General features: G+C 39.3%; 1 protein-coding gene across 1 annotated transcript in view; it reads left to right on the top strand.

Moving 5' to 3' along the window:
• The window catches only part of DNAH3 (dynein axonemal heavy chain 3), a 49,886-nt gene that overhangs the window by 17,492 nt on the left and 18,394 nt on the right, over positions 1-14,000 (top strand). The window contains exons 26-41 of the mRNA XM_054271129.1: positions 859-973; positions 1,363-1,561; positions 2,579-2,687; positions 3,029-3,142; positions 4,244-4,420; positions 5,455-5,546; positions 5,966-6,185; positions 6,964-7,098; positions 8,239-8,350; positions 8,892-9,133; positions 9,744-9,844; positions 9,923-10,028; positions 11,083-11,212; positions 11,691-11,927; positions 12,316-12,419; positions 13,433-13,727. Coding sequence (XP_054127104.1) covers positions 859-973; positions 1,363-1,561; positions 2,579-2,687; positions 3,029-3,142; positions 4,244-4,420; positions 5,455-5,546; positions 5,966-6,185; positions 6,964-7,098; positions 8,239-8,350; positions 8,892-9,133; positions 9,744-9,844; positions 9,923-10,028; positions 11,083-11,212; positions 11,691-11,927; positions 12,316-12,419; positions 13,433-13,727 — 2,488 coding nt within the window. The remainder of the gene's footprint in view (positions 1-858; positions 974-1,362; positions 1,562-2,578; positions 2,688-3,028; positions 3,143-4,243; positions 4,421-5,454; positions 5,547-5,965; positions 6,186-6,963; positions 7,099-8,238; positions 8,351-8,891; positions 9,134-9,743; positions 9,845-9,922; positions 10,029-11,082; positions 11,213-11,690; positions 11,928-12,315; positions 12,420-13,432; positions 13,728-14,000) is intronic.

Below are 14,000 nucleotides of genomic sequence, written 5' to 3'. Positions count from 1 at the left end.
TATTTCATGCAAGAAACTTTTCTTATGTGTTCATGGTGCCTCTGTCATTACAGCAGTTTTAACTATCACTTCACTAAGGCTTTACTCAAACACATGCTCAAGTAGTGGAAATAATTTCTATTTAATTCAATGGGCTTTTTTTTGATCCTACTTAAGCTGGGTGGATGAAGATTTATTTGGAGATTAAGTGTGTCAACAGAATGTTTGGGCTGCTTTTTAAATGTTGAAATATAAAAATATTAATAAACTTTACATCCAATAGTACATTTTAATAATGCCTTTTTGTTTCTGTATCCTTACTGAATATCTTAGCTTTAACTTGCCTGCATTGTTTAACACCAGATGAAGATTTTATTCAATATATCCAGACAGAACTAAAATGTTTGTTACTTTCAGAGAAAGTATCCTGAATAATCCATAGCTGAAAAAAAAGGGAAGGAATCACAGAACAGTGAATCGCAGAATTTAAGGGACCTCTGGACATCATGTAGTCCAACACCAGTTTAAAGTAAACCATGTTGCTAGTGGACTTGGTCCCATATGCCCATCCTTTCTTGTGTGGGGGAAGCTAAACAAAGAATTTCTGCTCCTATCCCTCTGTAGAGTTTTGTCACTTCTATTAAGAAGAAAGATAAGCCTTCTGCTTATAAGCCTTCTTTCAGGCCATAAATATTTTTGAAGTCTTCATATTAAAATAAAATGCCAGTATACCAAAGAGAATTTAAAATATTTGGATGATGCCCAGACTACCATTCATATGTTTTGTTAGAGGGGCTGTCTCCAATGATTGCACCCACGGGGGCTTAGGAACTGCTGGCTCCAGCATCCCATTAATGGCTGTGCTTGTTTCTGTGGCAGGATTTCTTGGAGAAGAGCAATGTCCAGATCAAGGACATCGTTGAGCTGGTGAGAGGGAAGCTGTCCAGCGGAGCCCGGCTGACCCTGGGGGCTCTCATTGTCATTGATGTGCACGGTAATGAGCAGCTGCTCCTCCCCTGGGGCAGCTGGGCCAGTGCTGCTGTCAGCACCTGGGTGGACTGCTGGAGAGAGGCACCTAAAATGCTTTCTCTAACTTGAATCAGCCTTTACAGAGTTATTGCTCAGCTCTTTGGGAAATGAGGGTCGTTCAGTACTGCACAAGGGTCTCGCATCTACTTAGAACAGACACTGGAATAGAGTTACAATTAAACTGATTCCCTATGCAAAACAATTACAAATTCCTCTCTAACATGAAAACCAGCCTCTAAATGTTGAATTACTCATACATAGCTCTAAGTAAATGCTACTTTACCTGTAAGTTAAGTAAACTGCCTCAGCAGAAGTGTCTAGATTTTTTAAAACAATCTGTGTCTTACTCTGCAGCTCGTGATGTGGTCTCAAAATTGGTTGAAGACAAAGTCACAGATCTGAATGACTTCCAGTGGATTTCTCAGCTGAGATACTACTGGACAGAGGAGGATGTGACAGTGAGAATGATCACAACAGAAATGAAATATGGTTATGAGTACCTGGGCAATTCACCACGTCTGGTTATAACCCCACTGACAGATCGATGTTACAGGTAAGGACATCCTGTCTATGAATAATGCTTTCTTTTTCTGGATTGATCTGTGTTTACTTCCTCTTTCCTTGTTAATAATAGGAGGAACCTCAGAAGCTAATATTTTCTTGTAGATTTTGCCCTAATATGGTAAAAATATTTACAATGTATAGCCTTCTACACCAGTAGAGTAATAGATTCTCCTGTATCCAAGAAGGTGCTTCTGAAAAGAGGTGGCAGCACATGGTATTGGAACTGCAAAGAATTCTACAGTAGCACTGGTCAATTAATTTATCTGAAGTAAGGCACACAGTTTGGATATGCCTGCCTGTTAGATAAATGAGGTAATTAAAAAGCCCTTCACAGATACTCGAATGCAGTTAGCTTCCTGTTCCTCCACTGGCTTGCAAGGGGATTTAATGGAAATACTTCAGTCCTCAAGGTTAAAATATTCAAAGGCATGTCATATTTCACTTCTGGTGAGCCCTCAAGACATGAGTCAAAGCCTTATGGTTTTGTAAAATAATCAGATCACTCCAGTATTAACAGGGATCTCATTTTAGTAGGATGTTCACTTGGAAAGCAATGTGATTCCCAGGTTTTTGTAACAAGCTTTATGCTTTCTCATCCATTTTTCTAACAAGCTTTATGCTTTGTAAAGATTGGCTGAATTTATAAAGCCAGCTTCAAGCTCTTGCCAGTTCAAGTGTCACTTGAGGGAAATGTGTGCTTTTGCAGACTCTACCATTTTGCTCATGGCACTGTTCATTTGCTTGTGTAATTGAGGGTATACAAGGAGGATGCATGTAATAAAAGCCTTGACATTCCTTTTAGGCCAAGTGGCCAAATACGACCTTTCACAATTAGGAATCACTTATGAGACAATACTAGGTTTTTTAGGGCAAGCTGTGAAGTCAGTAGAGAAACAAGTGAATTGTTTTCAGGAGAGCCTGTATGGGAAAGTACATGTCAATCCATTCAGAAATAATCTGATGTTAAAGATTGCTATTTCTAATGCCTGTGTTCTTGATAATGTAGGACATTAATGGGTGCCTTGAAATTAAGTCTTGGTGGTGCTCCAGAAGGGCCTGCTGGGACTGGCAAAACAGAAACAACCAAAGATCTAGCAAAAGCTATAGCTAAGCAGGTACCAAAACTCCCTTTTTTGCTTTCTAGTGTTTATGTTTGGGTATGTAGATATTAAAATGCCATTCTTAAGCAAGTGCTGCTTATTTTGTAGCTATTCATTTACAGTTGGACTCAAACATCTTAAAGGTCCCTCCCAGCCTAATGATGCTGTGATTCTGTTCTTCATTCATGGGAATAGTTGGTAACAAGCTCACATTTAGGACTGTGTCTATATGGCATCCTGTTTTCTTAATCCAAAATTAGCAACAATAATCCCTTCCCATTTTAGATGCTAAGAATTTTATAGAGGTAATACTTTTGTGGTAATACTGAGAAATGTTCTGTGTGTTTTTGTTGCAGTGTGTTGTCTTTAACTGCTCTGATGGCCTCGATTACAAGGCAATGGGCAAGTTCTTTAAGGGGCTGGCACAAGCTGGGGCATGGTCCTGCTTTGATGAGTTCAATAGAATTGAGGTAATGTTTTAACTCAAATAAAATGAGAAAGCTCCAATTTAAGACATAAGAAGTTTTAGATTTAGACATGACAGCATTATTGCCAATTTTCTGCTTTTACTTGTGGTGAGGCCTCTGTGCTTTGATAATTAGTGACACAGAAATAGGCACTCTGCTGCCTGCTCTAGAAGCACATGCCACCTGTGCTGTGTTGCAGTGGTGCTGTGTTCTGGGTCAATTTAGCTGGAAAAAATGTTCCTTTACAATTTTTTCTTTTGTATGTGTCACTCCTTTGTTGGGAAAGAAATTTCTTGTCTTCTCCTTGAGAAATCAAGCTACAGGTGTGGAGTTGCATTTGTCTATGTTCAGGACAGGATGGACAAATCCCAGTGGAGGAATTCCTGTAATAACCAGAGCTGAGTGTCACTAACTGAGTGACCTGATTATCAAGCTGTGTAAACTGACATATCTCATTCTCCCCTTGATCTTACTCTGGTCATTTTGGTTTTGTTTAATTTGGTCACTGATGACTTTGGATAAGTTTTATCATTACTTTGATGAAATTCCATTTAAGTACATACTACTAAATGTGGAAATTTCATCAAATTCTATTTTGTATGTATTAGTATTAAGTCCTTAATTTTTCTGTTCTTCAGCTGCAGCTTGTTTTCTAGTAAATTCAAGCATTAGCATTTCTTTTCCAATATTCTGTTATCTTGATACTTTCAAACAATCAGCGAGCCTTAGCTATTATTTACCCTCAATTTTGGGCATTGAGTGAATCAGTTTTTCTGGAGAGCCTAAGCTGTGTCTGAATTGAAGGGAAAGTGCTTTTAGAGGCCTCCAGAGGGAGTTCCTGTCCAACTAACTTAGATGACTACATTCAGGCACACGGTATTTCCCTGAGGAGGCTTTTAGAAGCCCTTGTTGATCAGTCTCTGTTAGTTGAGTAGAGAATAGTGGCACTAACTTTCAGAGGATCCCTTAAATAGACAGGTAATACATAGACTCAGGGTGATTTTTCCCTGGAGGAATGCAAATAAAGCCATCAAAATATGTTAAAAAAAATTATATTGGTTCTCAAAGTGTCTTATGTTTTCCAATCTGTTCTGTCTGTATTAGGTTGAAGTATTATCTGTAGTTGCCCAGCAGATACTTAGCATCCAGCAAGCTATAATCCGCAAACTCAAAAAATTCATCTTTGAAGGGACAGAGATCTCTCTTAACCCCACATGTGCTGTGTTTATTACCATGAATCCTGGCTATGCTGGACGGGCAGAGTTGCCTGATAATCTGAAGGTAATCTGAAATCCTGTATTCTTGTAGAAATTAAACTGAATTTGTGACTTATTGTCTATAATAATAATAACAAGTCATCACTTGAATAATAAACTGATGCCTAATGGTTGCTTAACTTAAGGAAGAAAAATGCCATCACTCTCAACATCCCCTCCCTTGCTACTTCTGCTGAGTATGACACCATGTGCTTTGGAATATCCCTTGGCTCAGCTGTCCTGCCTGTGTCTCCTCATCTCCTTGGGCATCCCCCTTCTCCTGGCTGGTGTGTGGGGTGAGGAGCTCAAAAGGCATTTTCTCTGTGTGAGCTCTGCTCTGCAATAACTAAAACATCACTGAATTATCAACACTGTTTCCAGCACAAATCCGAAACACAGCCTCAGGCCAGCTACTGTGAAACAATTTAACTCTACCTCAGCCAAAACCAGCACAACTGATAACCCATTCAAGTGTATCCTGCTGTGCTTTTCACCAAGCTTTAGTAAACAGCTAGGGTTGTACAAAATGCACATAGCAAAGGTCTCAGACTAATCATATTTTTACCAGTTTACAGCTTTAGCTGTGCTCTTCCTAATTGGAAATTCTCTGGGTTTACAATAGTTTGGTGATCCAAATCCCAATTTAAATTTATTATAACTTTGTGAGTTGCTGAGACACTATGGAGAGACTGGTATGTTCCTGTTTATTTTTCTGACATTGCCACAATTCTTTGCATGATCTTTTACAAAGCATTAACCACACCATGTGCTGGATTGTCTGTTATGACTGTGAGATGAATGTCACCTCCATTTTCCTCTATTTAGTTCTTTAGAACTGACTCTTTCTAAACATTTGTTACTGCAGTGCTTAGCACAGACCTCTTGAACCTTTTGATAAGATCAGAATAGAATAGAACTCTAAAGCAGTCTCAGATTTCAGATGATTCATGAATTCTTTGCATTCATGAATTTATGGAGAGATGCTATTCTTACTAAACAGGCACAATTTATTACAGTATTCCCCAGTCAAAAGTTGGTATCTTACTTTTTTCCTTACAGGCGCTGTTCCGAACAGTTGCCATGATGGTTCCAGATTATGCCTTGATTGGGGAAATTTCACTTTATTCAATGGGATTTCTGGATTCTAAGAGGTAATAAATGCTGAATTTTCTACCTTAGTTGAGTCTGATATATCTCATTCCTCTCTAAGGCATATATGTGTGTTTGAGGCATATATGGAAGGCTGTCCATGTTTTGTTTCTCTAGAACGGACTTTTTAATCTCCTGCTTTCTTGTCAATTCTCATTTTCCACCTCATTCTGCCAGATGTGCACTTCTACACAGAATCACTTGGAAAATGTATCAAAATATGATACAGAATTCCTCAATGATGCACACATCCTGTACCATGGCATTTTTCCACAGTCTTGCTTCCCAGGTGTCTTGGGCCACCTTCTCAGCTGCTGTGTCTTAGAATCACTGCAGATACTTGGTGTATATAGGAAGGTGAATTATTTTCCTTGCATGGTGAGATACTTTCACTCTACATGTTCTATTTTATTATCCACAGTCTTGCCCAGAAAATTGTTGCCACTTACCGTTTGTGCTCGGAGCAGTTGTCGTCCCAGCACCACTACGATTATGGGATGCGTGCGGTGAAATCTGTCCTGACAGCAGCAGGGAACCTAAAACTGAAGTACCCAACTGAAAATGAAAGTGTGCTGTTGCTTCGGGCTCTGATGGATGTTAATTTGGCCAAGTTCTTGTCCCAGGATGTGCCATTGTTTCAGGTAAGGTATCAGGCCAGTGTGTTTTAGGTTTGATGATGATGATATCTGTTATAAGAACTCAGAGAAACAGTCATTATCTTAATTTGGAACAGTTTGATCTAGATGATGCCATGTTATGTAGAGTTATTTCAGTCCACTGATCTGGAGGAGCTCTTTAGTTCTGTTAGGATTATTTTGAAAAGCAAACTTTCAATGGTTCCTTAAAGTTATTCTATGAAATGTTTTAGATGATATATTGTTAAAAATCATCTTGGGCTGTTTCATTCACAGAAATCATTCTTTGAAGTTTGTTTTCTGACTTTGTGCTCCAAAATAGATGTGGATAATTAAGTTAAGGTCATTTAGAAATTTGAGTTCAGAATAAAAATGGTGATGTTTCTGTTTGCATTCTGCTTGCATAGCAAATTAATTAAGATACAAAGCAGTAAATAGGACTAAAAGCTAGGGTAGAAGCACAGCCAGAGTCACTGCTCTGAAGTTTTGGAACACTTTTAATCACTGAAATTCGTTCAACTACTTTCACATCATTTTGTGTAATCCTCATGGGGGCAAATTTTTAAAGCAATAGCAAGGTGTTCATGAAAACTGCAGGCACAGGTGTCTGTTTCATGTGTACAGAATGCTTCCATGGCTACAGTTTGCCTAGAAGTTAGTTCTGTCCAGCTGAGGACATCTGGTTTTAAGCCCCTGTCATCTGTATTAATATTGTTTTACTTAGGAATTTTCTCTTTGTGTAACCTGTGTTTAAATAGTGTTCAATTCTGTCTCTCCTTAACAGGGTATCATATCTGACCTGTTTCCTGGAGTGGTTCTTCCTACACCAGACTATGATGTATTTATCAAGGCGCTAACTGAAAATATTGAAAAAATGAATCTTCAACCAGTGCCGTGGTTCATTGGAAAAATTATTCAGGTTTATTTTCACATACTTCTGGGGAAGAAAAGCATGAGAGCACACTCTTCATTCACTGTCTATGTCATGATGAATAGCTAATAGTTTCCTTACCAATTAATGGAATATTACAAATGGGGTATTTTTACAGAGTACAAATCATGGAATAAAAGCCTGCTTTGGTCATAGTGATTTTGTAATTCAGTCTGTGAAGGAGCTAATGTGTGCAGCCACATTGTAGGGCTTGTGCCTCAGGATAGAAAATTAAACTGAATCTGTTACTGACAGAGGCAGTGTAGCCTAGTGAAATGAATGCTGGACTGGCAGTCAGGCTCTGTTCTCAGTTCTGTACAGTCTCCTTGAGAAGTCTTGAAAGAGGGGACCTTGCTTATGCTTCACTTCCAGCCCTGTGTTCCCACTGCCTCCTATTTACTACTATTGGGGACCTTTTAAACAATACTTAATCTTTTTTCTTGTGCAGCCTAGTGACTGGGTAATGGCAAGGGTAAAAATGTGTGGCCTGGTGAAAATGGCTTATGTTCAGACTTGCCCTGTGCTGCTTTCTAATCCATACTGTATCTTTCATTTAAACAGGGGTAGTGTTAACTGGTTAGGAAGTTAAAATAGAAAATATCATCCTTAACATTATAAAAAATCTGCTTAGGGGTTATTACAGGTCTGCTTGATGGTGGTTTTGCTTTGACTTGAGCTTTGACAGGATCTTGTGGGTGCCTAAAGAAGTTACCACTCTTGCAGTCCAAAATCAGCCTCCATGGGACTGACCATGTGCCAGATGCTCAGAGCTGTAGTTTCAGTCCCTTTTTGCCAGCTTCGTTGGTAACCACTGATTTCAGTTCGGGGCTGTGATCTGCAGTGTCTGGTTAGTGCCCTCACACCCTGTACAGTGCTGCTATTGCAGTTGAGGGATGACATTTAGCAAGGAGAAAGGGAGGATGCCTAGGGAAAACAAATAGTTTCAATGAGAATTGCCATAAAAGCATGGCTGCCCTCTGATTTGGATTAAGGCTTTGGTTAGCCAGCAGAGTGCAGAGATCTGGCTGTTCCACATCTGAATGCAGGAAGGAAACTTCTATTTTCATTCACATAACACATAACACTTCTTTATTGCCATCTAAGGAGAGGCTCTCCTGTCCCTGGCAGGTGTATGAAATGATGCTGGTGCGCCATGGTTTCATGATTGTTGGAGATCCTATGAGTGGGAAAACCAGTTCATACAAAGTGCTGGCTGGAGCCCTGGCTGATCTGTGTGCAGGTAACATTGCCCAGCCACAAGCTCCTCATTCAATGAAGTCAATTCTATGACTGTTATTTTTGCTTTGCTGAGATATGCCCAGGTTGTTAATTGTCCTATACGCTTCTTTCTTGATTGCAAAATTTCTATTAATTGAACTATTTTTGTCTGACATATTTGTCTGATAGTATTTTTCTCTACATCTACTGGAACAGTCAGCCATACTAATGTGTTTATGCTTTTCTTCATTTTGTTAGGCATTTTACTTGTGCATAATACTCTTGAAAAAATTAGCTCTGATAGGATATTGTAAGTAGCTCCCATAAATATATGAAATCTATGCTGCTGTGCTTTTTCTTTTTATATGTGTTTTTTTACAGCAGACTTCTTGCTTGCCTTGTGTAAGTAAGGGAATTTCCTATTTACTTCTACCTAGATGCCACAAATCTGGGTTCTTTGCTTTGAGCAGCTGGAGTAGGATCCTCAGGAATCATCTTGTTCAGCTATTGAATAAAACTAACCTATCACATTCTCAAGCTCATGTATTTGCCTTTTTACACAGCAAACGCCATGGATGAGTTTGCTGTTGAGTACAAAATTATTAATCCCAAAGCCATTACTATGGGGCAGTTGTATGGCAGTTTTGATCCTGTAAGTCATGAGTGGTCAGATGGAGTTCTTGCAAAGGCCTTCAGGGAACAAGCATCTTCTACCACAGAGGATCGCAAGTGGATTATTTTTGATGGCCCTGTGGATGCAGTTTGGATAGAGAACATGAACACTGTGCTGGATGATAATAAAAAGGTAGCCTAATTTTTTGCCCCTACCCTCATCCTTGAATAAACATACTTAATTTTAGTAGTAGCAATATTGTTATTGCATTAGTCAAAGGAGGTGTGAAATTCAGGAAAGGCTGATGTGCCTAAAAGCACTGCTTTATTTCCCCAGTTGTGTGAGTGGGTTTAGATGGTATTAGATAATATTAATCTATTACTTCTTCCTAGAAGCCTTGTCTTCCTCTTTCTTTATTGAAGTGAGGCTGATCATTGAGGCTTTTTTATTGACCCTTTTAGGAAACTGAAATACATGGACTCAGTTCTGTGACTGAAAACTGAACTTGCTTAAATTACCTCGAAAATAAGTGAATTTTAAAAAAAGCTGCAGGTCATAACTGCTTTTTCTTGCAGAGTTATTTGAAGTTAGAGCATTGTTCTCTGTGTCTCTGCAAGTCTTGCAGTAAGACATGGAAAAGTTGAGACAAGGTCATAAAATATCATGTATTGTAAGGATACAAATGAATGAATGAGGAGTGACACTAAGTGGAATGTTCAGTGATTTTATGACAGACATTGCTTTGACTGTGTGATCAGCACTAACATGACTAGACCATGTTTATGTGATGCTCTTCTTCCAGTTATGCTTAATGAGTGGTGAAATAATTCAGATGAGCTCAAAAATGAGTTTAATCTTTGAGCCAGCAGACTTGGAGCAGGCATCTCCAGCAACTGTCAGCAGGTAATGTGAGAGCACTCAAGGTTCAGCTGTCCCACCTTGCACATGCATTCCTCTACCACAGGTGTTTGTTCTTCCCAGGTGTGGTATGATCTATATGGACCCACAGCAGTTGGGTTGGAAGCCACTGAAGGATTCCTACTTGAAAACTCTGCCTCCAAACCTGCAGGAAGAACACCGACAGCTGGTGCGAGACTTCATTTTTTGCACAGGTCTAATTAGAAGATGAACTATAAGGTGACATTCACAGTTTGCCCACTTGAAGGCAGGCATGCAGAATCAAAACTTTGTTATTATTACCAATAACAGTTTAGTCTTCAAAGCCTTTTTCACCTCATTGCTTGTATGAAGGACAGCTCTTTGTGCTGTGTATTCTACTATGTTTTCTGTGGATGCAAATAAAAATAGTTGTTGGTGAGAATCAGCTTTTAATGAAAATTTTAAATCCTTATTATTGGCCATTAAAATCTAGTAAAATAGTTGGAATAATATTAGGAGTGGAGCTGTAGAAAATTTATTTATGTGATTTGAGAAGACCCGCTTTGAGTTTTTGCAGGAAATTAGAATCAAATTTCAAAGAAGTACCAAGACTAGAAGAGCTCTTTATTCATAGTTTTCTTAGTTCATCAGAGTAAAGTAATTATTCCTTAAGCAACAGATAGCCTGACCCTTTAGTGCATCTCCTTCAGTACTAGTCCCTGGGAAAAGGTTAGGTCGAGATTTCTGTCCTGTTTTCCAGTTTGAGTTCACAGAGCAGATACCACCAGCCATGGTCAGTGTTTACCCACATGCCGTGGCACTCCTACAGGCCCCAGTCAGCCCCAGCATGCTGGAATTTCTGCTGTGGCACAGTATCTGTGCTGTCTCCTCTGTAGGGGGCCTCTCTTTAAGGGAGGATGAAACCCTTGCCTTTGTTTCTGTTGGAATAATTTTGTTGTTCCCTAAACAAAACAGGAGTCTCTCTAGGGTGAGCTTCTGCTCTGCTGTCTGGATTAGTAACTGGGGAACAGAATTCCTGCTGAAAACTTCTCTGTGTTGCAAGCATCTTGTTTTCACCATCAGACAGTGATGGTGTGATGTTGTGAACATTTCAGTACCGCCTCACATGGGCCCTTTCCTGATCTCTCTGCCAACCTGGACAATTTCTGATGCCTTATGTTTGACTGAGGGTGAATTGAGGGACAGTGGGGAATGTGGCAAGTCCTGCATTGTCACACAGCTATTTCCTTTTCTCCTGGTAGGTTGATGACTTGTTTATGTGGCTAGTTGAGCCCTGTTTAGATTTTATTGACCATCATTGCAAATTCATGGTAAAAACGTCCTCTCTTCACCTGAGTAGCAGCTTGATGAAACTCTACTCTTCTCTCCTTGGTAAGTACCCTAAGCTGCCTGGGTTTTATTTCAATTTTTCTTTTTTTCCCTGCCATGTCCCAGAACAAAATGCAGCCTATAAGATGCAAGGAAATACCAAACTGTATATGAACTGTTGGGTTCATATAACACACTCAGTGATCTCACTGATCAGTATTATTAATAGTTCTTTGCATACAGAGCTTTCACATTTGGAAACTGGTGTCATTACAAAACTAGACATGATCTTGCAAGTATGTTGTATGTTTTGCTTGCTGTTTGCTACCATCTGAAGAAAAGAGAACTATTTTTCTTCTAATTTCATTTTTATTTGTAAACAGTATCTTACACAGACAAGATCCTCTATTTGTAGATTGGCTTCATTCCACTGAAGACAGTGCTCTACTTTTGTCTCAGGATACTTTTGCAAAAATGCATTTTGCATTGGGATTTCTGGTTATTACTGGCTTTTAACTAAAATTCAAAATATCTGTTTTAGATGAAATTAAGGAACGTGATGAAGAGGACAGTGAAACCATGTCTGCTCAACAGATCACCTCATGGCTGCAGGGCCTTTTCCTTTTTGCTTTGGTGTGGACAATTGGAGGGATCATCGATGGAGACAGCAGAAGAAAATTTGATTCATTTTATCGCAACTTGCTCAATGGAATGAACGAGCAAAACCCACGCCCTAAAAACGTGAAGATTAACAAAGGCAATATCTTCCCAGAAAAAGGTTCTTCTTCATAACTGTGCTTACCTGGCCTTTTATAAAGCAGTAAGAAAGCTTGGCACTTGGTGTGCCTGGCAGATGTTTAGTCTGCAGCAGAGCCACCATCTGCCAGGCCTTGGGCTGCACAGTTGGGTGCCCTTGCCTGGCTCTTTTAACCTGGAGTAGCATATGCCTCCAGTTATACTCAAACACTGTGGCTGAATCTGACCTAAAATCATTTGGTGATGATAATGGCACTTGGGAGCTGAGACTGGGGGGGGTGGGTGTGTATCTTGTGTACTAGAAAACTTCCATTACCTCACAGTTTTGGAAATCTCACACTGAAATCAGTGAAGTTTATTTTTATAATTTAATCAGTGGGTTTTCCTATGTTGTGCTTTTCAATTAACAGGGAGTGTTTTTGACTTCTATTTTAACAAGCGTGGCCATGGGCAGTGGGCCATGTGGACAGACTACATCACAAAGGAAGAGCAAGTTATCGCCCCAGGGGCTAAGGTGCACATTGCTATCTTTATTATGCAAAATAATTATTTGAATAAATAATTTAGAGGTATGAATAATTATATTAGGCTGTTTGATGATTCCTTTGCAACATTTCAGTAGTCTCTGTGAGCTCCCTTTCATGCTTTTGTCTCAATTCTGGTAGCACTAACACTGGAAGTTCAGCACTGCAGGTGCACATGGAGCCCTGAGGTTTCCTGGTGGTTAAAATTTGGGTTCTGCTTTGTTCTCTGACAGCATTTGATATTGGAGAAACCATGGTGGGAAAAAGCCAAAGTCTGAATTTCCATTCCTTCATTTCTGTTTTCAGTGGTTGATCTCATGACATTGTACTATGAATTATTCAGAGAAAGCAAGCAAAGAGACTGGGATGTGGGGAACAGTACTGAGAGTCCTGGATCTCCTCCATTCCAAATAGGGGCACTCAGATTTTGATGGCAGCTGTGAACTGAATGGAAGGGAAGCACAGCAGAGCTCTGCAGATCAAATTTCAAGATAACTTAAGCTTGTTCAACTTTTCATTCCACTGTAGTTGCCATTGTCTTGTCTATTAAGTACATGAGAGATGCAAGATGGCATTTCATTCTGCTGCCAAAAATCTTTCCTTGATATCAAATCCACAGCTGCTAATTATAAGTAAAAAATGAGGAAGAGGAAAAAAATTTCCATACCAGTGTTCCTTTCCCTTTGCACAGTAGAGGAACAGAACTAGGCCATATTTAACTCTGTAGTTCTCCAGGCTTTATATAATGTCTGTGAACCATAATATAGGTAATACTGGTTGTGCTATTGACTGTATAAGCCCTGAACAAGAAATGGGCCATAGTATTTACTAGAACCTTGTTATAGCTTAGATTTTCAGACAATAGAACTTTTTAAAATGCAGAACTTTTTAAAATACAACTTTTTATGTGCTACAGGTTCCTGTAGTTGCTTGCAAATAGTCATGTTGATTAAGGTATTAGATGTTTGATTTTCATGTTTTATTTTACTTTCCTGTTTAACAGGTATCTGAGCTAATCATTCCAACAATGGAAACTGCCAGACAAATGTTTTTTCTTCAAACATATGTGGATCATAATGTCCCTCTGCTTTTTGTGGGTCCCACTGGCACTGGAAAAACAGCTATAACAAACAACTTTCTACTGAAACTTCCAAAGGAAAAATACATCCCAAGTTTCATCAACTTCTCTGCAAGAACATCTGCTAACCAGACCCAGGATATTATTATGTCCAAACTGGACAGAAGAAGAAAAGGATTATTTGGACCTCCAACAGGGAAAGAAGCTATAATTTTTGTGGGTAAGACATATTTATTTCATTTTTTAAAAATAATTCTTCTTCTGGTTTTAGGCAAAGGAAGTGGTTCACCAAGACTAGTAAATTTGGATTGCCTTAGTGCTTTTTTCAGGCACCCAGAGAATCCTAGAATCTCCTGAACTGGAAGCGGCCCAGAGGGATCACCAAAGGATTAGCACTGCCCTTGCTGGGAGGTTTAAGTGGTGGTTGTCTTCAGAATAGTTCTTAGAGTTGCAGTGGGACATGACATGACATGACATAAAATCACCAGCCACA

The sequence above is a fragment of the Melozone crissalis genome, unplaced genomic scaffold (assembly GCF_028551555.1).
Source record: "Melozone crissalis strain CALT ecotype California unplaced genomic scaffold, PUWL_Pcris_2 ptg000012l_1, whole genome shotgun sequence".
Classification (NCBI taxonomy): domain Eukaryota; kingdom Metazoa; phylum Chordata; class Aves; order Passeriformes; family Passerellidae; genus Melozone; species Melozone crissalis.
Note: the sequence above shows the minus strand (reverse complement) of the source record. Positions and strands in the feature narration are given on the sequence as shown.